We start from the raw sequence: 22,806 nt of genomic DNA on the forward strand, positions 1-22,806 counted from the left end.
AATAACTGACTAACATAGTAGTTACTACTTTTTCCCTTCCAAAACTGTGCATATTACAGTGTTGTCATATGAAGTCAAAACATTCTCTAAAACATTGTGGTTTCACTATTCCTATTTAGGATCAACCATAAGTCACAATAACTGTGATATTATGAATTGTAAGCAGATAATATTCCAATTCAGTGATTCACAATGTGTATATTTTCACATCTATCAAATCGAGCCACATACCCATTACCTAATTTGATACTACTAATAATTTCAGGGAGTATTTATATAGGTCGAGCACTCCAGACATGTATTATCTCATTTAACTCTGAAAGGAAATGTCTTGTCCCTACTAATAGCAGACTCTGTGCTAGGTATACAAAGATGAGGAGAAGACATAGCTTTTGCCCAGAAGAGTTTGGGGTTGATCATTAATGAATAGGAGGCATATATATCCCAGGTAAAGAAAGAAACTGGATCATCTGGGAAAGGACAGAAGATGCTTGAGAAACTTGGAATTTCAATGTGACAAGACAGTCAGCAAGCTGCATGGGGAATAAAATAAACATTAAAACCCATTTTATACCAATTGCCCACCATTACAGGTATGTCATGGGATTCTCAAAGTAAGAATTTTCTTAAGTTGTCATTGAAGTGTTACTGCAAGCTCTGCTTCTCAAATTATAATTCACAAAATAATAAACCAGTGCCTTCATAAAGTTTCACCTGAGCTGTGACTTTACATGTGATCTGCCACCTGCTTAAGAAAGCGCTCTGGAATTCAGAGAAATTTGTTGTCTAGTGTTATGAATCACAGAATTAAAGGTATATGCATTAAGTTCAATACCTTTATTTCACAGGCTTGGAAACTGAAGAGTAAAGTCACATTAATAAGCCTTAAGGGGGAATATTTTATAAAGACTTTGAGATATGCCAAGAGAAATTATATCTTAAGAATAAAAGTGAAGGAAAAGTTACACTGTTAGGGAATTTTAAAATGAAAATACTCACGGGCTATACATGTGTTAACATAATCAAAATATGGGAATCTCTAAAGAAAACGGGCTTTTACTCTATACACATCTATATAGTCACATGAAATACTAAAGGTTAAGATTTATGATATATGTGTATATAACAAAATAACATTTACTATTAATTGATTTGTGTAATGGCGACCTAGAATTTAAAAGAAGACCATTCTTGAAGATGCAATCCTAATTCAAGTAAAATTAGAATTTTTAAACATTGAGAAATGTGCAAAAGGAAATATACTTCAAAAAATTATTTCCACAAACTTGAGAAAAGCGATGACACAGTCATTCAAAAAGATGTTTTGAAGGAAAACAGTCCACAAGGTCGGAGGCTAAGAATAAAACATTAACAAGAGGAAATCCCAATATGGCCACGCTGCGAATTATTATTGCCGTTAGTGCCCTGTCCTCAAATTCAGAGTACCAAAAAGAAACCTTTTATACAAGTATGTTAACCATTGGAAATCTTGAACACTGCCAACCGAACAGAATATGCCACAAAAGAAATGTTTTATGGCCTGAAGCAAATCCCCTGTATTTCCTGCTGCTTCTTAAATTATTTCTGCTTCTAAAATGGCAGGAGTCACCAATGAAAGAAAGTCCTCAAGAGTCACCAATAAAAGAAAGTTTTCATATTTTTTTATGAAAATAAATAAAGGGAAAAGACTCAACTATAGGGAAAGTTAGGATCCGTATTAAGGAAAAAATATAGCGAGAAGATTGAGAGAAAGAGAGAAAGGACAGAGAAAGGAAACGTTTTTGCATTTCATATGGTTTAGTTCACATATCTGGCATTCAGTAAATATTTACCCACTGATAATGTCATTTCAGTATACTTAGTCCAAGACTGAAATTCATTAGTGTAAATTAGGTATTTCATGGTTAGTTCAACTACACACGCTTAAGTTTTCTGTAATTGGAAAAAGCTGATACTATAAGCTTATCTGTACCATATATTTAATTTTTGGTAAATTAAAAATTAGATAAATTCCGTAATAACAAAATATGTGCCTATGAAACAACACAAAGGTGTAAAACATGCTCAAAAACGTGTTGAAAAAAAGCAGCAATTTAAGAAACACCAAGAAACAAATTATACAGGAGAAATACTGTAAATTTGCATCCATGGACAAATATGCAGGGAATAAACAGAGATGCTGCATAAAGGAACAGTGAGTCTATTTATATAACTCAAATGCCAATTATTACTGCCTATTCCACCAAATTTAGACTGAGGGAAAAGATCAGCAATGATCAGAGAGCTCTAGAGAACACGGAATCTGTTTATAAAAGTTTAGAAGACATAAAATTGGTTTTGAAGCTTTCAGCTGTACCACAGTTTTCCTCAGCACATATCTTTGACAAAGTCCTTATTTTAGTCGAAGTTCATAATATTAAAAGCATTTCTCCTTAAACTTGGAATACCGATAAGATATTATGTCTATTCATTCTTGACATACTAACTCAGTTTTCACATTTACATTTTAAATGTACCTTAAACTCTTCCAAGGTTCAAACACCTAACAGTGTTTTTATTTTTAAAAACAAGGAGTGAATTTCCTCAGCAGTTAGTACTTCTGAATTAGAATGCCTTCAGCTAATGGTGGCTTAAATATTCTAATGGAGTGGAGTTAATAGCTTTTTAATATTAAGAAGATTTAAAAATACTTAAAAGTTACTGATGATTAAGATTTTAGACCACAGTGATTCTCAGCGAATCACGAATTAATTTTGGTATCTATTTTTAAAATCAATGTTTTCTAAAGAATTATTATCCTTTGAATGATTTAAAGTGGTAAGCAGCAAATTACATATAAGAAGTTTGAGCCTAAAATGACACAAACATATAATTAATTTCTCTACAAATGTCTCGAAATTAAGTCACTTGTTTTAATACAGATATGTGTCGTAAGAAAGTTGCAGAGCTAGTATGAGGCACATGATAAATGTAGTCATGAAATAAAACAATTTTTAATTTAGTAGACTCTATCAATCTAGAAAGCCATGAATATCTACTGTTAATTCACTATGCTGAAAAATAGATAAAAGAGAGAGAGTGTGCACAAAAGAAAGAGCAACATGTAACAAGACGCTTACTGTAATTAGTATCAATATCACAATTTCTAGGATTATATAACTACACTGGAAAGCATACATTCAATGGTAGTTTTATATTCCTAGGAAGAATATTAAAATAAAAATTTATTTCCCTTATAAAATATACATTAAAATTTTTGAAAACCATTGGCATATAGTCAAGGTCTTTATTCTGACAGCAAAATCATTTTAAAAACTTCGATATGATGAGAAGTACCATTAGTGATATAGAAAGTTCTGGAGTATACTCATTGTCAGAATGTCCTACTATTTCACATAAATATACCTTCTAATAGTTATATAATTCCACCTTTTGCCTGCCTATTAATCCTTAAAGAGTGCAATCTTCATAGTTGTTTTAACTTTCTTTCACTGTCTCTTAGAATCCCCTAATGATTCAGCCCAGATCAGTATGTTTAAAGCAAATGGAATACACAGATGACTCCAAGGAATTTCTAGTTCAGTATTGGGAGTAGACCAATGGAGCATAACCTCCAAACAACAAGACAAATACTGTAGTGAAGATTTTGGGAGCAGGCATATGGGAAAAACAGAAGGGGGTCCCCTCAAACAACCTAATATGGTATTTCAGGAAAGGCTCCATGGTGGCAACACTGTAATAATAATTTAAAAATAAATGGATAGACAGAACCTATGAAAATGGTAGGTAAACTCAACTTGAAGCATCAGGTTGTACAAAGCTATCTACCCCAAAGTCCACTGCAACTCATTCCAATTATGCTACTGATCATGTCTTTGACGGTGTTCTCACCACCATCTTACAGCTTTTACTTTTCACTCCCAGCTCTTCTCCTCAAGGTGCTACAAGAGAATTAAGCCCTATATCCTGGCATACATTGTATGTCATAAATTAACTTCCCCCTTATGCATTCCAAGTGAAACCATGTATGTAGTTTCAATGGGAAAATTGAGAAATGAGTCACTCGCATTATTTTCTTCTAGGGCTTTATTCTTATGCAGGACCTTGATGGAGAAATGGCTGTTTAACCTATACGATGAATTCTTATATTTGAATATAATTATTACTTAAATTTTCAATCTCTTATGAAGCTTTATATTTTCTCATGATGCTAATTTTTATTATATTTCCACAAATAGGTTTTGATCAAATACAGAAGGTATATATCAAAATATATGTAAGGGACCATTTTGATTCATTGTTGAAGAACAGCTTGTAAAAAACTAGAATAAGTATTCAGATACTATCTGGCTCACTGACACATTACATATAGTCCACCTAGCTTAGTAATAGCATCTGATATCAAAATTCAAAATAAAAAATTAGAAAGTTGCTTTAATGCTGCTCTCAATTATGCCTAGATTTTGACATATTAGCACATAGAAAAGATCACCATTTTCTCATTGACATTCCATAATGCAGATAATCTAATTTGTAGAAATATTGTACTCTTTCTCCCTAAGGATTCAGCATGACTATTTTTATGTTGAATAGGAAAAGGTTTTATATTAGTTTTCTTACTTTTGGGTGGAAAAAGTTGCCCCACCTCAACTTGGTTTTCCTCCAATCATTTTTTTCTGCCTCATTAAATGTCGACTTTAATTTATTTTCCTTTTTGACAGCTAGTCGTACTTTTTGTGTAATTATGTTTTCTGAAGAATTAATCCTTTTCATAACACTGATTATTTGGTATTCATGTTAAAAAAGATAGTCAAAGTGGGGCACCTGGGTGGCACAGCGGTTAAGCGTCTGCCTTCGGCTCAGGGCGTGATCCCGGCGTTATGGGATCGAGCCCCACATCAGGCTCCTCCGCTATGAGCCTGCTTCTTCCTCTCCCACTCCCCCTGCTTGTGTTCCCTCTCTCGCTGGCTGTCTCTATCTCTGTCAAATAAATAAATAAAATCTTTAAAAAAAAATTGTCCACTTTTTTAATGTATTGGAAAGTAAATTATCACCTATCCGTTGTACAAGGAAAAGCAGCAGATCTTCATTCATACTTTCTTGCTGAAAAGGCTTAAATTTTATCTAATATTGTAGGTTTTTAAAATGTTTACATGGCATCTTCTGTGAGGTAGAAATATACGTCACTCTGTGAGTAAAATCTAGATGACATGTGAACAGGAAAAACAAGGCCACATGATCATATATTACCTTTTTCAATATGCATCCTTTTCGATTCATGTCCCATATCATGACCAGCCAAATCTCCCTCTTTGGGCCCCGGGAGTACGTTTGGTGATAAGCCCATCAGCATCTGGTTCATGGACAACCCATTCTGATGGACAGCTGTCAAGCCCAAAACAAAAGAACAAAGACAAAAACACCATAACACACAATGTTCAAACAAATTAATTAAACTCATTTGGACTAAAAAATAAATAAAATATAATGGTCTAACTTAGTATTGCAATCTATCTCTAAGAACACAGAATTGATAACTATGATAATTCTAAAAGATAAGCAGAAAAATACTGGAATTGAAAACATTTTATCTTGTTTTTATTTCACAATGAATACATATATATTTTTATATATCTGGAATACTTTTGAATGGCTATACCACTACAACCACTATAACTTGTTAACTTACAAAAAGTTAAGGCACTAACGTAACTGTTTCAATATTCATATTCTATTCTAGTAAATAAAACACAAGGTTTCACTTTTCACAAATCCAAAAAATTGGATTTGAACTCAGACTTGAAAATACAAGTGCCCAATTAATATCTATTGAATGGTTGAATGAATAAAAACAATAATTGCTTTTTTGAACTATTAACAGTAATGTGTCACTACTGAAATAATAAAGTAGATGACAAAACACCCTTATGAATTTTCAAAATCCAGTCAATAAATTTCTTAATAGGTTGCCCATGAAAATCTTGGTTCTGTGCACAAAACTGGATGAGTACTCATTCCATAAAAACTTACCTTCACTGGAAAAAAGAGATTTTTTTGAAAATATCATAAGAATATATTAGGAATTATCATTTGGAAATCACCATAGCAAAAATTGTGTGAGGGAAGTATCTTCAACAGATGATTGTAAAAGGAGTGGAATGGAAGTTTGATGAAAAATATAATATTTATATAGTCTTCATATATCTCCTCACAAGACTTATGACTTATTACTTATTAAGGTTTAAAAAAAAGGGTAACTCTACAGTAGAGAAATCTGGTAGTCACCATCTAAACCAAGAGATAGTTATGACAAGTATTGGAGGAATATCATGCTTCCTGGAATAATGCACTGAGAAGGACATACTATCATGCCTCTATGATTCCTGACAAAAATTCATAATTCAAGCCTAATCATGAGAAAACAAAACATCCATTCTGAAGGAAATTCTACAGAATAAACGGCCTATATTCTTTAAAAAAAAAAAAAAGTGTCAAGATACTGAAAGACAAAAAAGGCTGAGGAACTGTTCCAGAGTAAAAGAGACCAAAGGAATATGACACATAATTGCAATATGTGATCCTGGATTGGCTTTTGGACCAGTAAAGAAAAATCTTTTGCTATTAAAAATATTAGTAAGAAAAGAATATATATATCAGTAGGAAAGTTGGTGAAATTTGAAAAAGATTTATAGTTTAGAGACTGGTATTATAATTATCTTAATTTCCCAATTTTGATCATTGTTCTGTGGTTAAGTAAGAGAAATTCCTTGTTTTGAGAAGACAAACAATGACATATTTGAGGCATGATGTCCATGTTCATGATAGGGACATTAAGGTGCCATTATGGCTTTATCAAGATAGCTCTTTCAGAGACATTTATGATTGGGTGAATCTGAGGGATGAGTGTGAAAGAATTCTTTGTATTATTTTTGAAATGTCTGTGTCGGTCTAATTTTTTAAAAAAAGGTTAAAAAATGCATATACATGAACATGTATTTACATATATGCATATGTGTGTGTGTGTATGCATGCATTTATGTGCATGTGTATTTATTTGCACTTGGACAATTACTGTAGTCCAAGCATGCAAAAATTTCTCCTTTGTTCTATCAAAAATAAAAAAGAATACAATGAATTTAAAACATAAACGTATGATAAAATTCTTTCAAATTGTTCCCTATCTGTCCATAATTTCCATGTAAGTGTCATGAAAAAATATTTTACTTTCTCTAGAAGGACAGTGTCTTTTCAATGATAACATCTTATAAATGCATTAAAAATAAAACCAATATGCATCATGAAATTTCTGATTCTAGTGTCAGCATGGCACATAAGCATACAGAAAATATTTTATATGCAAGATGGTTTGAGGTAGCAGGAGCCACGATTTGCCAGCCCCAGAAAATGTCATTGGTTTGGGAATGGTTATATTTCCTTTTATTAATACACAGTTATAATCATCTCTTAGAAAATTAGGGAAATATGTTTTAGGCCAAAACAAATATTCATATTTAGAATTATGTTGAACTATATAACTGTCAATAATTAACTATTTTTAAAATAATTATATTGTATACAATTTAATCTAGTATTTGTTATCTACCTCAAGAGCATTCATACTAAGGATTTCTGCTTTATGCAAATGAGCATTTATGAATTATAAAGACGCTTTCTAGCAAATGTTTTTCCTATTATAAAAATATTCCCAACAACCAAATAACTTCAGCCAGTTATGTGTAATTAGATGAAGTATATATCACAAACATGATTTCATAAAATAAACTAAATCCTGGAAAGGATACAATGATACTGATTTTGTCAACCAACACAATCACTGTTCATATGTTCATTGTATTGGAAAAACAATATTAGATTCTCGACACAAAATACAAATACAAAATAACCAATTAATTGAATGGCATTTTTAACTTTAGTCTTCATTTTCTTAGTTAAATATCTGAAAATGTTATCATGAAATAAAATAGAGCCCCTACGTTTTTGAATTTAACAATATCTGACAATAATATGCATTATTGACTTACTAATTCAAATTCTAAAATTCAAGCACTTTAAAATTCTTTAATCCATTGATCATCAGAATGACTAGGACATTTTTTAAAAAAGTCAATTTCATTTTTTTGATTGCTGTTTGTGGCTATGTTTGTTAATGCAAGGGTGAATTTTGAAAATTGATAAATTTCAAAACCTGGCAGGGGGTGGGACTGAAGAATAAAGTTGAGTAATCCCCAAACCATATACTTAGCCACTAGATAACTGTGAGTTGGAGGTGTTTACTTCAGAAACTAATCTAGCAGGTTACTTTCTCTGTTTCATAGCTCCGACCTTTATGTGTGGCATCAGAGAGGGAGTTTATATCAGAACCTGTTAATGTAGTACCATACCTCATGATATTGCAAACTGGGAAACATAATTTTGAGAGATGGCTATTGCTACAGAGCTTTAGAACATGATACATCTGAGATCTATTTGGAATGAGGGCATTTTGATTAGAAAAGCCAGCTGCACCTAATAAAGTTTAAAATGGTGACAAGTAAAAGCATGAGACCTACGGATTCTGTCAGAAGAGCTCTCAGTCCGTGCTGGGGAGCTGGACACGCTGCTGCTCCGATGTGATGATGGGTGGCTGCCAGGCCTCCGGCCCTCCTCCAGAGAGGGGGCAGGTGAAGGGCTGTCTGGGACACGCTCCTGCGGCACCACAGGAAGACATTGGGGGAGAAAAGAGGTAAATACATGGGAGCTTTGCTTAATGAATGTTGATTTTTGTTCATGCAGTACTATAGAAATGTAAAGGAAATAAATTCATCTTTCACTGGCATTTTCACCTTTGATCTTGAGCAAAGTCAAAGTAGGGAAATACTAGTTAGGAAATGGGTTCTTCTATAGGCAAGCGGTAATGACAAATGTGGATCCTGGCTCCAGATAAAAAGAGAAGCCAATAAAGACAACCCTTTCAGAACCCATTAGTACAACAACAAAATAACAGAACAAAACAGGTTTCAATTCTAGACAATTATCAATTTAAAGAAATCTCTATGTTCTATTGCTTCAGGAAGTGTCTAAGGATCATTTAGCACACAAATTATCAATGTGAACAGACCATAATAATAACACTAGAGGAGTTATTAACAGCTTTTTCATCATGGCACTGCTCTGGACACACCTGGATGGTCACATTTTAAGGAGTCATAGAAATTGATTATTATTTAATATTAGAATAATTTTGTTTGATTCTAATAATTTTCAGACTACCTGCTTCTCCTAGCTCCAATTCAACCACATATATGTATTAGGGGAAATCCATGAAATATATATTAGTTGTATCCCAGGGAAACTTGGTATCATGTTTCCTGATACTATTGTGTTAACACTTAGGTCCCACTCCACGTCTCCCCTCTAAGCCCTGAACCTTCCCCATTAGACTAATGTGCAAATATATCGTATGACTGTCTCCAATGAACTATTATAAACGGAGTTACAGATTAAGAAATAAGATACCCCACTTACGAACATTTTCTTTTTTGAGCAACAAGATATTTATACCTTCAGATAGCAAGGCACATAGGCCTTGAAGAGCTCTCTTTTCAATAATTAATAAATGTTTGAAAGGTTAGAAGTAAACTACATGACATGGAATAAATCAATAAATATTTCCTTATTCGGGTGCAAAAACGCAACTACTGAAAGAGCAGACTTTAAGAAATTTAAAAGAAAAAAGTTCTAAAATGTAATTGACTTGTAGGAAGTCAACTGACCATTGAGAATGAGGGTAGGTAATACATTATCTTTGGTCTCAGAGGTTCTATTAGTCCGGTGGTGGTCCCAATCTTGCTCTGCCTTAGAATCACCTGGGAAGTTCGTAACACACCTATGCCTGGGTGTTCCTCCCAGAGATTCTGGTTTACTAAGTATCAGGGATTGAATTGTGTCACAAAAAAAAAAAAAAAAAGAAGTCCTGATCCCCAGTACCTGTGAATGTGAACTTCATTTGGAAAAACGGTCATGGCAGCTGAAATTAATTAAAATGAGGTCATACTGGAGTAGAGTGGGCTTTTAATCCAACATGACTGGTGTCCTTACAAGAGACATTGTGAAGATACAAGAGAAAATGTCATGTATAGTGGTAGAGACTGGAGTTACACAGCTGCCAGCCAAGCATGCCAAGGATTGCCAGCCACCACCAGAAGGAATGGAGAGGCAAGGAAGGATTCTACCTAGGAGCTCAGAGGGAGCATGACACTGCTGACATCTTGACTTCAGACTTCTAGTCTCTACTAATGTGAGAGGATACATTTGGGTAGTTTTAAACCACCCAGTTTACGGTATGTTGTTGCAGCAGCCCTAAGCATTGAATCCGAAATGGAGCCCAGACATCAGTTTATTTTTAAGACTCCAGGTGATTTTAATGTGCATCCCAAACTAAGCACCACTTGTCTCATACCCGTTTAATTTTTCAATCCTGAACATTGTTGATAAACATCTTCCACAGATATGTGGAGGCTTACTTTTTGAAAAGCATGACAAATAAAATGAAAATAACCAGAAAAATGACCAAGCCCTCTTCCAAAATCCATGCATGAACCAGTTTCCCATTATATATTCCACGGAATAAAAAAAGGCCCATAAGAAACTTTATGACAAAATATTTGCCAGATCAATCAATACTGTAATCAAAACAAAGGAAAAAGGAAAAAAAAAAACCTAAATTCTTTCAAAAGTTGCAATGCATATTAGAATCTTCTTGTAAAGATAACTTTTTAAATTTTAGGAGCTTTGGGACTGGTCTAAAATGTGTGGATTGGTTTCTGTAAAGGACAATTAAAATCTCCCAAAGGAGAGATGTATTATCAATATTATACCATATAACACTCGCCCTTTACCTTAATTGATCGGAGGTTAAGAATTAAGCGCTCTGTTTTCTGCAAACAGCAAAAATGACTGGTATGTAGGTAAATGTAAGCACCACACAATATATTTTCCTACCCAAGTCATGTGGGCTTACATTTGAAAGACTGAAAATAAGCAAATGAGGAAGAGAGAGAGATGAGGCAGAAAAGAGGGAAAGAAACACACACACACACCCCTAGGGCTGAAATTTACAGTTAGCTTGTTCAGGGAAGTCTATGACACATCATACATTTGTTATACTAAAGGATACTAAAGAAAGACGGTATCCAACTGCACAATTTGGAGATTAAATATTTCGAAATTATGTCTCAAATAACACAAAAAAATGAACAAATTCTCAGTTATTTTTCCAAACTAAATAAATCAAAGTAGATATACTTTTTATAAAAGATTTTATTTATCTGAGAGAGAGAGAGAAAGAGACAGAAAGAGCAGGAGGAAGGACAGAGGGAGAAGCCAACTCCCCAAGGAGCAGGAAGCCGGCCATGAGCCTCGGTCCCAGAACCCTGAGCTCATGACCTGAGCTGAAGGCAGCCACTTAACCAATTGAGCCACCCAGGTATACTTCTAAATGATACGAGTTCTTTAGTCCACACAGCAAACAAATGACCTAAGTTTCTAAGAAACAAACACATACCTGATTTTAGAAAATAGAGACTTCACATCTGGATGCTGAAAGTTACTTCCTCTCTTTTAATTATAATTCTAAAAGCAGCTGACATTATTAATCCTTTTTCTTAACATTCACACCTACCCTAAACTATGAAGCAAACTATGCATTTATTATGTGTTCAGTTTGGTGAGTTCTGTCAGGATCTAGAACATTCCCACAACACCAGAAAGATTTCTCTTGTTTCTTTCTAGTCAATTCCTTCCAATTCCCATAAGCCACCACTTTCTGAATTCTATCACCATAAAATAGATTCTCTGGCTCTAGAGTTTCATAAAAATGAAACCATATAGTACATACTTTGTGTCTGGCTTCTTCACAACTAAATTTTTTTGCGATTTATCCATGTTATTACATGTGTAATTAGTTTCTTCTTTTCCACTGTTGAATATATTCACCTGCACAAATACCCCACAATTTGTTAATCCTCTCACCCCCCAAAAAGGGCAATTAGATCATGTACTTAACTGCTTGAAACAACACTGTGCTTAATGCGTCTTTCAAGTAGCTGCTCAGATATGTCTTGGAAGAAGTATTCTTAATCCTTTACGTACAATACTCTATAGAATTCTTTTATAGACTGTGTAAATGTATTAATAAGTTATGCTAATGCTAACTGTATAAATGACCAGAGAGATACTATAAGGAGTCTAAACTTGATTTCTAAAAATTCTAATAAAGAGGCACAGGAGTTTGTCTAAACTTGAAAGGTAATTCCTAATACATCTGGTTCTCAACACTTGGATTACACGAAAGTACATGGTATGTATTTGAAAAAGATTATTCTATATTTATAATTGACAAAAATACAATTTTCTAACTTAACCATTCTATTTTCTTCCCAAAGTCAACCACGTCAATGTTTATTCATTATTACATTTTAGTATTTGTCATGATAGTTATGTAAGTGATCATATATGCAGTGGCACATGCTTGGATGCAATGAGATAAAGTGCAATCTTGAAATAAATCAATCCCTCCCTCTGAAGTCATTTTGCAAGTCTTGAGTTTCCTGTCATAATAGATTTCTTACTGGTGCTAATGGAAAGCATGAGAAACTGATTTTTTTCCTGCGATATTTAACTCATAAAATACTTAAATATTTAATGCCTAAAATTCTAGCAACAATGATTATGTCATTAAAAACAATTAGTCACTTTATTTTCCACATAAGCATAAAAATTATTTCAATTAGTCAATATATTTAACTGTCAAAGCTTTCTTTGATGATTCTTTTCATTCATGCATTATTCACTTATTTGTTTATACATTAGAAATACTCTAAAACATCATATAATAAACCAGGTAAAAAATGAACTGGATTTAAATCTTATGTAAAATACATCTTAAAAGCATAATTTAAGGCTTAGAAAATGTAGGTGAAATTGTATTTAATTTAGCTTTAGCTTATTTTTGCTTTAATTATAATTGTCTAAGAACAAAGGATACAAAGACAATACTTAATACTTTCGTTTAAAGACAATATTTTAATTTATGCAAATTTTTATTATTTAAAAGCTAAGTATTCAATTGAAACTTTCTATAAATTGAGACACAACATATTCAGTCATTTCACTTAATGTATAATTTCAATCTTTGGAACATGATGTATTGTTCTTTGAAGAATTTCATTAAAGTAAAATCCACTGAGCAAGTAAGATTTGAATACATTGTTGCACAATAAATTAATTTATTTCAACAGCTTAATTCTTTTATCATATTTATATGCTTGCCTTTCCAGAGTATGCTATAAGATGGAGAATAATGGAGACAGTAAAGAATTGCTTAGGAGAGAATCTCATAATTATTACTGAAACAAAATAGATAATGAGCTTTATTCAGACATAATAAGAAAGAAGCAGTTCAATGTCTATAGGGAAACTATGTAAACTGGATTTATCATTTCATTTGTGTAATACCCTTTAACCTCCAAGATGGGACTGAAGTAGGACAAAGAGGAAGAATATTTAATTTAATACTTCAACACACTGCTTTATAGTCCTGCATCATAACTCCACCAATCAATAAAACACAATCCTTTGCAATGTTCCGTCTTTATAAAACCAGCCACAATAATAAATGAAAATTTAAGAGGAATACCCTCTCACAAAAAAGGTCATACTAATAAACTAATGGTAGCAGAATAACAATAAAGAAAAGACTGCATTTATTGCCTCTGGGCAGAACAAGAAGTATTAGTCTCTAAGATAATTCAGAATCAAAGGTGGAATTCAAAATAATATATTCCAAAATTCTAAAATGAAAAGTATAAAATGTTCAGTATTACACATGTGCAGTTGAACATTTAAAAATTACACTGTCTTGGTTGCCTCCTCTCCATCACAAAATGCATTACATTTTATCAATTTAAAATATTTTCTTAGTGTAAGTTACTCTAAATAATCACAACTCAATCACAACTGATTTCTCTAAAGAATTATTTCATTTAGCTTTACTTTATGTTGCTCTCTTTTTAATTATCTGGATTTTCATGTTTATCAATCTGAGATTTCCTCACTGAATATGTTATATAAGTGGGGAGAAGATATTTCTAACATTACATGTTATCTCAATATAACTTGTAACTTACAAAATTGAAGTTGACGAGCACTTTATATAACCCAAACTCCCGAGCTTTAAGACAACTCAGACTTAAAATCATTTATTCAGGGGCGCCTGGGTGGCTCAGTCAGTTAAGCATCTGCCTTTAGCGCAGTTGTGATCCCAGAGTCCTGGGATCGAGTCCCGACTTGGGCTCCCTGCTCTGCCACCCCTTGCTCCCTCTCTCTCTTAAATAAATTCATTTATTCAAAGAATATTTACTGAACATCTAATATGTGCCAGTGTCCTAGGCTCTGATTACATATAAGTAAACAGATGGAAATCCTTTCCCTCATGGAGCATCTGTCATAAACTAGGAAATGTTAGTGGAGTCCAGAATCCTATATGTACACTGATTAAGTGTGACATCTAAATTCCCTTGTTTTGGAAAACAATCTCAGAGAAAACAAATAGTAGAAAGGGGATTCTGGATTCAGGAAAATGTTAAAAAGTAATTCTGGAAGACACAGTAAATGATGCTAATATATTTGCATCTGGTAGAGAATCAGGCAAACACCATCAAAACTCCATGACTCAAAGTTCTAAAGTGAGGCTTCAAGGGATATTTACATAGCTCTTTATTTGTTTTGGTGATGATACGCAAGAAAAACTTAATGTTGCTAAATGTGAAACTGGTAGGACCCACGAGCATAATCATAAACAACTTAGTTTTATTCTCCTACTATCTCTTCAAACTTATTCAGTGGTAGTAGGGGACTATATTTTTTTCTTGTATCTGTATGAAAAATCAGGTAGCATCATAATTTCAGATTACTATTTGTTAATATAAAGTCTTACAGTTACTTTAAACAACAACATATGGTCTTAGCTCAGGATATAATTCACTCCTATGTAATGATAAACACTAGCATCTTAATTATATAACCCAACTAATTAAATTAAAAGATAGGACTTCCTCCTTTCCCACACTCAGGGAAGGGGGAGCAGAGGGAGGAGAGCAAGGAGAAAAAGGCAGGTTTTGTTTTGGCCAACACTGCCATTTATAAACTGGCATCATTCTCTCTGTGCATGGCAAATGTTTAAAGCCAAATTTTTAACCAGTTAAGGCACTGTGTATGTTCTTAGAGGTTACGACCACACTGAGCTGGTCATATGCAGCTCCTGAAGGGTGTAATTCATGTCTTTGTTCCTCTGTACCCTGAATGTCCTACATAGTTGGATCTGGGTGCTTGATTCAAGTTGACCTTGGGGCAAGACCACTTCATGGATGGTGTTGCATGCCCCCATGCACACAGTGTCTGCTGGCTCTCACTGATGATCCTGGCCTAGACACCACCTCATGAGGACTGGTGATTTGGTGACATTCTAAACATATCATTCCTTATTCATTTTTTGGCTAGAAGATTTACATGAACAGGAAGTTCCCTTAGTGAATTAATGATTATTCTGAGGAACGGTTTGTATGGGAAACCCAGGAAAATATTTGATTCCACCCTTTTATTTATCCTTTGTTTAAACCTTTATTTGTCCTTTAAAAGAATCAATTCCCTAGATTTCAAAGATGAACTATGAGTTTGTTTTTCAGTATTATTACAAACTTATGGGTTTAAATATATGTGATTTGTTTAAATACATTGATGTAGGGTATACTTAGTGGTGGTTATATTTTAATATTTTCTTTTTCTTGTGACTACCCTCTTCACATTTAATATCAACACCCAAATAAAAATTAAGAGAATCTACTTAACTGTTTTTTCTAAATCCAAGTAAAAATTCTATGAAGTCATTTTTTATGAAAAATGTCTAAAAGTAATGCATACATCTAGAGTTATTTATGATTTCCCAAAATAAACTATTCTGTACCTAAAAACAAGCATAAGGGACATGACATTGCTCTAGGATTTTCATGTACTCTGAGAATCAGGTCACTCTGGTTCCAGTTTTTGTAAAATTTAAACATTTTAAACTTCAGGCACATAAAGTCCTATTTAATAATCTAGTATTTTAAGGACCTACTTTGAAGGAAAGCATTGGGGAATGGAAATTTATACATTGTATTTAATTTTTTTTCAATGTTTAATTCTTTAAATGAGAATGTCCTAAAGTGTCTCTGCTTCTGTCTCTTTCTCTCTCTCTGTCTCTCTCTCTGTCTCTCTCTGTCTCTTTCTCTGTCTCTCTCTCTCTCTCTCTTGCGCGCGCACACACACAAACCCACACACACACACACACGTGCGTGCGCGCAAGAGGTTGGTGGAGAAGACTAACATATTTAAATCATATTCCTTGTTCTCAAAAAACCCTGTAATGTGGCACGAGAGAAAGATGTTTATTCAAGAATGTAGAATAACTTGAATATTGCCAAATTTCTCAAAAACAATCCCATACTGCCCCTGAAAAAAATGAAATCTGAAAAATATGCATTTGAAAATGTGCTTTGTATACCACTGCACTACAAACCCCCCCCAAAAGCAAATTGCAGTGCTTTCTTAGGTGAAGAGGTCTGAACAAGAAAAAAAAAAAAAAGAGTTCTGAATTACAATTTTGACTCTTATTTCAAAAGCTTGACACAAATTCCTTATAAGATTCTAGAACTTATTTTTAAACTGATGTTTGTGAATATTTGGGGAGAAAATAATGGGAGAAGATAATGTCAGTGCACAAAAACTTCTAATGATTTTTTTATAAACACTAATTTAATCAGCGAGATGGCCTGATGATGTAGGAATGTCATTAACCCCATTGTGACAGAGATATTAAGTAACTTGTCTGAGGTCACATGACTAAGAGGTGGTGGAACTGGAATATAAACCCAAGAATCTTTCCCCCATAATCTATGTTTTAAACCACTAAAATATACTGCCTTTCTTTTTTCAATTTTATTTTTTTCAACAAGAACCATTTCTTTCCAAGTCCTTATGATATCATTGTGAATTTATTAAATAAAATGTGAGAAAAATATTGATTCATTCAGGGAGATTTGGGGTTACTTGATGAATGATACCTAAAGAGAATCAATTAGTAGAACATTTCAGCCTATTAGGAATTCTCTAATGACAAGAAGAATTGATCTCTTGATTTATACTGTTTATTTTCCTCAGTGATTTAAGGTAGTACAGGTAATACATCCTTTTACAATTTGGAAATGATACAAAGATTGTATAAATAGCTAATATGATAGTTTAGAATGTCAAGATTCAAAAGTATCTGAAGAACAGGCTTCCAGTTATAGATGAATAACACACAAACAAAAGGCACAGAATCGGGAATATAGTCAATGATATTGTAACAGTGTTGTATGGTGACAGGTGGTAGCTATACTTGTGGTGATTATAGCATAATGTATAGAGAAGTTGAATCACCATGTTGTACTGAAACTAATATAACATTGTGTGTCAACTGTACTCTAATAAAAAAAAAAAAGTTAAATATCTGAAGAGCCAAAATCAGTGGACTGGGAAATACTCTTCATATGGTCAAATACAAATTCCTAGTAAAAGTAAAAACAAAATAAAGAATTGGCTTAATAAAATTTCATGTTGAAAAGGCATGAAATTTAATGAGTCACACATTCAACTAACAAAACAGTTTTATGAATTATGACTACATTTATAAGCTATTGTCCAAACTGAAGCTTATGTTATTCCAGTGTCTTTTCAGCAGCCTGTTCACACCTAGAATACTGTATGGAAGGGGCTGGGGACAAGGGGGTTCTTTAAAAAAAGGTCAACCAAGAAGCTTGATGAGGAATGGTCAAAGGAAATGAGAATATTTGGTCTGGAGGAAAGAAACATGGTAGGTACTATAGCAGAGAATGTATATATTTAAATGGCTAGAACACAGAAGAATTAGTAGACATTTTTCTTCCAGGAGACTGTAATAAAGTTAAGGCAGAAGCTAATGTAGCCCCTCCTCACTCTTGAATTTGTTGAAAATAGAATAGGCTTTCCACAACAGCTTAGATATAGAAAAATGGCTAGGGAGGATGCAAGAATTATTTCTCCACCGTGGGGAAAAGCTGGATTACATAACATCTGACATCTCAAGTCTCTGTCTCTTTATTCATAACATTCATAGAACATTAAACAGCAAAAATATACGAGTCTCAGTGATACATAATAGACTAACACAGAGACTATAATAATTTAATAAATACAGGCAATTGGCTAATAGGGATTTAAATTAGAATTGTTGTCTAAACAGTATATGTCCATTTCCTCCTCAAAGTTACCTTACTAAATTATTTCCAGTAGTCCAAACCAATCAGCAGGAGAAAATTTAAATTTACTACTTTAGCAGACTCCATCATGAAGGTTTGCATTTAAAGCAAGTTACATGTAACATCGTAACAATGTTACCATGGTGCTGTCTTCATCTATGTAATTTTCTTTTCCTCAATTCTTTCATTTTCTTTTACTTTTCAACACCAAATTCTGTTGGCCCCATAATGTTTGAGAGTTTAGTTTTAGCTGCCTCAATTACCCACCTAAGATTCACATGCGTTTGAGTTAATTGGAGCTCTAACGTGGGTAGCTGCAATTATTTTCTGTCAAAAGCCAGCTAGTAAATACTTTATTCAACTCTGCTTTGTATGTGAACATATCCATAGGCATTATATAAAGAGAGCAGCTAAGTTCCAAACACATTTTATTTATGGACACTAAAATTTGAATTTCATATAATTTTCATGTGTCATGAAAGATTCTCCTTCCTATGATATTTTTTCCCCACCCGCTTATTTACCCCAAAAGTGTAAAGCCATTCTTAACTCACAATCCATGCCAAAACTGGGGAAGCATGGTGAATTTTACCCAAGGAAACAGCTTTCGGACCCTGCTCCAGTGCATGTACTAGTATGTACAATCTCATAAATAGGTTTATGAGAAATCATTGAAGTTCCTTTACCTCTAGAAACAGGTAAGGACAGAATGCTTTAAAATATGTAACTCTGAGAGCTTTGTTTTCACTTCTCTTCTGTCCTATAAATTCTTATTGCCATTCTCATGTAGGTTGAGTTATCATTTTAATTCTTGTCATTACTCTTAAAAATGAAATGGTACACTTCAGCAGATGGAAATCTCAAACTTCTGTTTTCCCTTCAAAGGCTTTTACTCTTGTTTTATCATTCCTTCAGATGGGGGTATATCTTCTTCTCTGGTATTTAACATTTCACTTTTAATCGGCCTTGATAATTAGAATCTTTTCAGGCAAACAAAGTTGCGAGCACTATTCTAATTGCCCACTTGGATCCCATACTATTTAATGTGACATAGGAGTGGAACATTTTCTTTGGGGAAAATAAAATTCCCCCAAATTAAATTTAACTAATATATATGATGGGAGTTTACTAAACACTGCTTGTGCTGTAAAATCTACTATATATAAATTTAGGCAGGTTGATGTATCAACTTGTTTCCCCTAATATTTGGAATTCTATAAAGAACCTATTCCTCACCCTTATTCTCTGAGGCCAGTCTCTCGATTTTTCCCAGGTCTGAATATTTTTTACCAAAAATTGCTAGAATTGTCTCATGCTTTTCTTGAAACTGTTTCTTCTCTATGATCTTTACCTGTCAGCATCAAATTTGAAAATATATATAGGTGGCCAGCCTCAGAGGAATGGGGCAAATAGGCCCTTCAGGACTTCCACAATGGCCAATGGAATTTCACTTTGATGTTGGCAATTAAAACTATCATCTTTGTTTTATTAATGATAAATAATAATTTAAAAACTATCAGCTTTTATTTTATCTAATCATTCTTAATTACAGCCATTGTTTCTTATTTAGCTATTATGACCATTTATACCACCACTGCATTCAAAAGTCCAGAATTTCCTTTAATCTATCCATAGCCAAGTTTCTGAAAATATTTGCCCCAAGAGACTAGGAAATGGGATATCACTATAATGTAGGAGGTGTTGGCACACATTTCAAGACACAGGGCTCCATCCCTTTCTTATTACCTTTTTGCATATTTCCTTCCTTTCTCCCTATCTCCCTCCTCTCCACTCCTAACCTTAATTTAAGAAACCACAGGAATGTTGCTGACTTTTCAATAATCTAGACTGTTTTCTACAGATGCTTTCCAGAGGAAACGCAACTCCTTCCTCCTACTTACCTAAACTCTGACAATCAAGGACTTATTAAAGGAAGTTTCACTCTTTAAATATTCTAATTAACATTTGATATAACACAAACTATTTAAAAATATATCTGTATTGAAAATATAAAATAAATCAAGCTTCCTAATATAATTGGAGTCTTTTCGATCCATGTGCTACTAGCAGATGTCCAAATTATCTAGAGTTTATAACAAAGTCACCCATTATGATTTTAAACTGCTAAAATCTGCTCTTCTGCCATATTTTTACTTTAACTATGAATCTAAATCATGTCTAAATGAGAAATCATAAAAATTCCCAGTTTCAAGAGTGAAAATTAAATAATATTATGAGGATGATTCTCTATAGTAATAATTACTAAATTTTAAAAAATGAGAATAATCACATCCTACAACTAATACTTAGTACCTTTTCGTTTTCCTTTTTTTTTCTTTTTAAATAGCTATAGAGCACAATGATAGAAACACTTAGGCTTTTTTCTTCAGCCAAAATCTCCCTCTCGTTCACTTCAGTGAGTGAGGCAATGAGAATGTTGAATTCTCAGTAATAACTATTACCAAAAATGATCATAAATTGAATTATGCAGTGACTCCTTGATTAACAAATTCTTTGGTAACAAAGGAACCCTCTAAAAGTCACTTAGAATAAAGAAGAATTTTTAAAAGTTATTTTCTCTGTTCTGGGCTGATAACAATGTAGCGTTCATTGGCATTTTCTCAGCTAAAGATTTTTAAAAGTTGATCTGGGTCTTCTGTGATATATATGTGATATATATACAATTTATATATTTATATATATTTATATAAATATATTTATAGAGGATAATATATATTATAATATCTATCTCTATATATCTATGTATCTATAATATAGAACTAATACAATTATATATATTATGATCTATTTATATATATATATTTTTTCCAGATATGGATACTTCAGAAAATGATATGAGGGACTAGTATACATCTTTGTTTATAGAGCCATTATTATAAGAAACACTGCTATTAGCATAATATTCAACATTCTATATAAGTAGTCACAAAACCTTTTTTAAAAATATATAATGACATTATCCATCATTATAGTATCATACAGAGCATTTTCACTGTCCTAAAAATTCCTTGTGTTCTCCTTATTCATCCCTGTCAACCCTTGGCAACCACTGATCTTTTTAACATTTCTATAGTTGTGCGTTTTCTAGAGTGTCATACACTTGGAATCACACAGTGTGTAATCTTTTCAGCCTGGCTTCTTTAACTTACCAGTATATATCTAAGTTTTCTCTATGTCTTTTCATGGCTTGATAGCTCATTTCCTTGCAATTCTGAATAATATTCTATTATATGATATCAGGAGTTTAGCTAAGCTACTCCATGGAATTGCTGCCTAGGCATCCATTTTGTTTGGCCAGCTGTCTTGGAGGGACATGCCCTAGATAGCAGCCACAGAGTCACAAACAAATGGTAAGTCCCTGATAGGACATCCTCAACAGCATTTGTGATTAGCAGTCTCCTCTTAGATAGGACCCCTGTGGGGCTTACCAAAATGCTGCTCTTCTGGTTTTAATTGACCAATCTAGCCCTAGCTGAGGAACCTCAAAGTATTCCATGCATGGATCTTAATACAAGCATCTGCCTCAGATCCTGCCTGTTATCTCTGCATTCTTCCTTGACCTCAGCATGTGGTCCCCTGAGGTATACCTCCTGAGGTATACCTCAGGACTCATGAGTAATAAAGTTCTCTATTTCAGTTTTTCTTATGGTCTGTTGTTGGACCATGGCTCACCATCAAGCACCCTATGTTCTACTTAACAAATGTTAATTTAACAAAGTCATAATATATGGAGGTACTACTTTTTTTTTATCCTTTCACTTACTGAAAGACATCTTAATTGCTTCCAAATTTGGACACTTATTTTTTTAAAAAGCTGCTATAAATATCCATGTGCAAGTTTTTGGGTGGACGTAAATTTCCTACCTCTTTAGGTAAATGCCAAGGAGCTGGCAAAATATACAATCATATGGTAAGAGTATGTTTAGTTTCATAAGAAACCACAAAACTGTCTCCCAAAATGGCTATATCATTTTGCGTATTTACCAGCAATGAATAAGAATTGTTAACAGGACATTTTATGTAAGACATGTTCCAGAGGCTCCCTTAAACTCAAGTGTATTATATTCAGAAAAAGGAGGTAATGGTTATGTCAGCTAAGGATGAGCATGAGGTATCTTTTACTTAGTTTAAAAATTAATAATATATTCTGACAACGCATTCAAAGTAATTTGATTTAAATACACATTATAAAATAAGTGAAAAGCATACACATACACATTTAAGGGTATACACACACCCTTCCACACAAGGCGGTGGGGAGAGAGAGAGAGAATTGTGTATTTACACACATGTGTTTTTTGTATAACAATAATGTTATCTTCTACATGTAGTGTATTTTTGAATTTATAAAAAACATTGAATTTTATTATTTTGTTTAATTTTTACACCTACACTGCGTTACCTGTTTTTT

General features: G+C 33.2%; 1 protein-coding gene across 1 annotated transcript in view; it reads right to left on the minus strand.

Moving 5' to 3' along the window:
- DACH1 (dachshund family transcription factor 1) overlaps positions 1–22,806 on the minus strand; it is a gene marked incomplete at its 5' end in the record, with an annotated part of 415,054 nt that overhangs the window by 106,590 nt on the left and 285,658 nt on the right. The window contains 2 exons of the mRNA XM_011218601.3: positions 5,251–5,385; positions 8,571–8,706. Of these exons, the coding sequence (XP_011216903.3) occupies positions 5,251–5,385; positions 8,571–8,706 (271 nt within the window). The remainder of the gene's footprint in view (positions 1–5,250; positions 5,386–8,570; positions 8,707–22,806) is intronic.

This window comes from Ailuropoda melanoleuca, chromosome 7, assembly GCF_002007445.2.
Source record: "Ailuropoda melanoleuca isolate Jingjing chromosome 7, ASM200744v2, whole genome shotgun sequence".
In the NCBI taxonomy this organism is placed as follows: domain Eukaryota; kingdom Metazoa; phylum Chordata; class Mammalia; order Carnivora; family Ursidae; genus Ailuropoda; species Ailuropoda melanoleuca.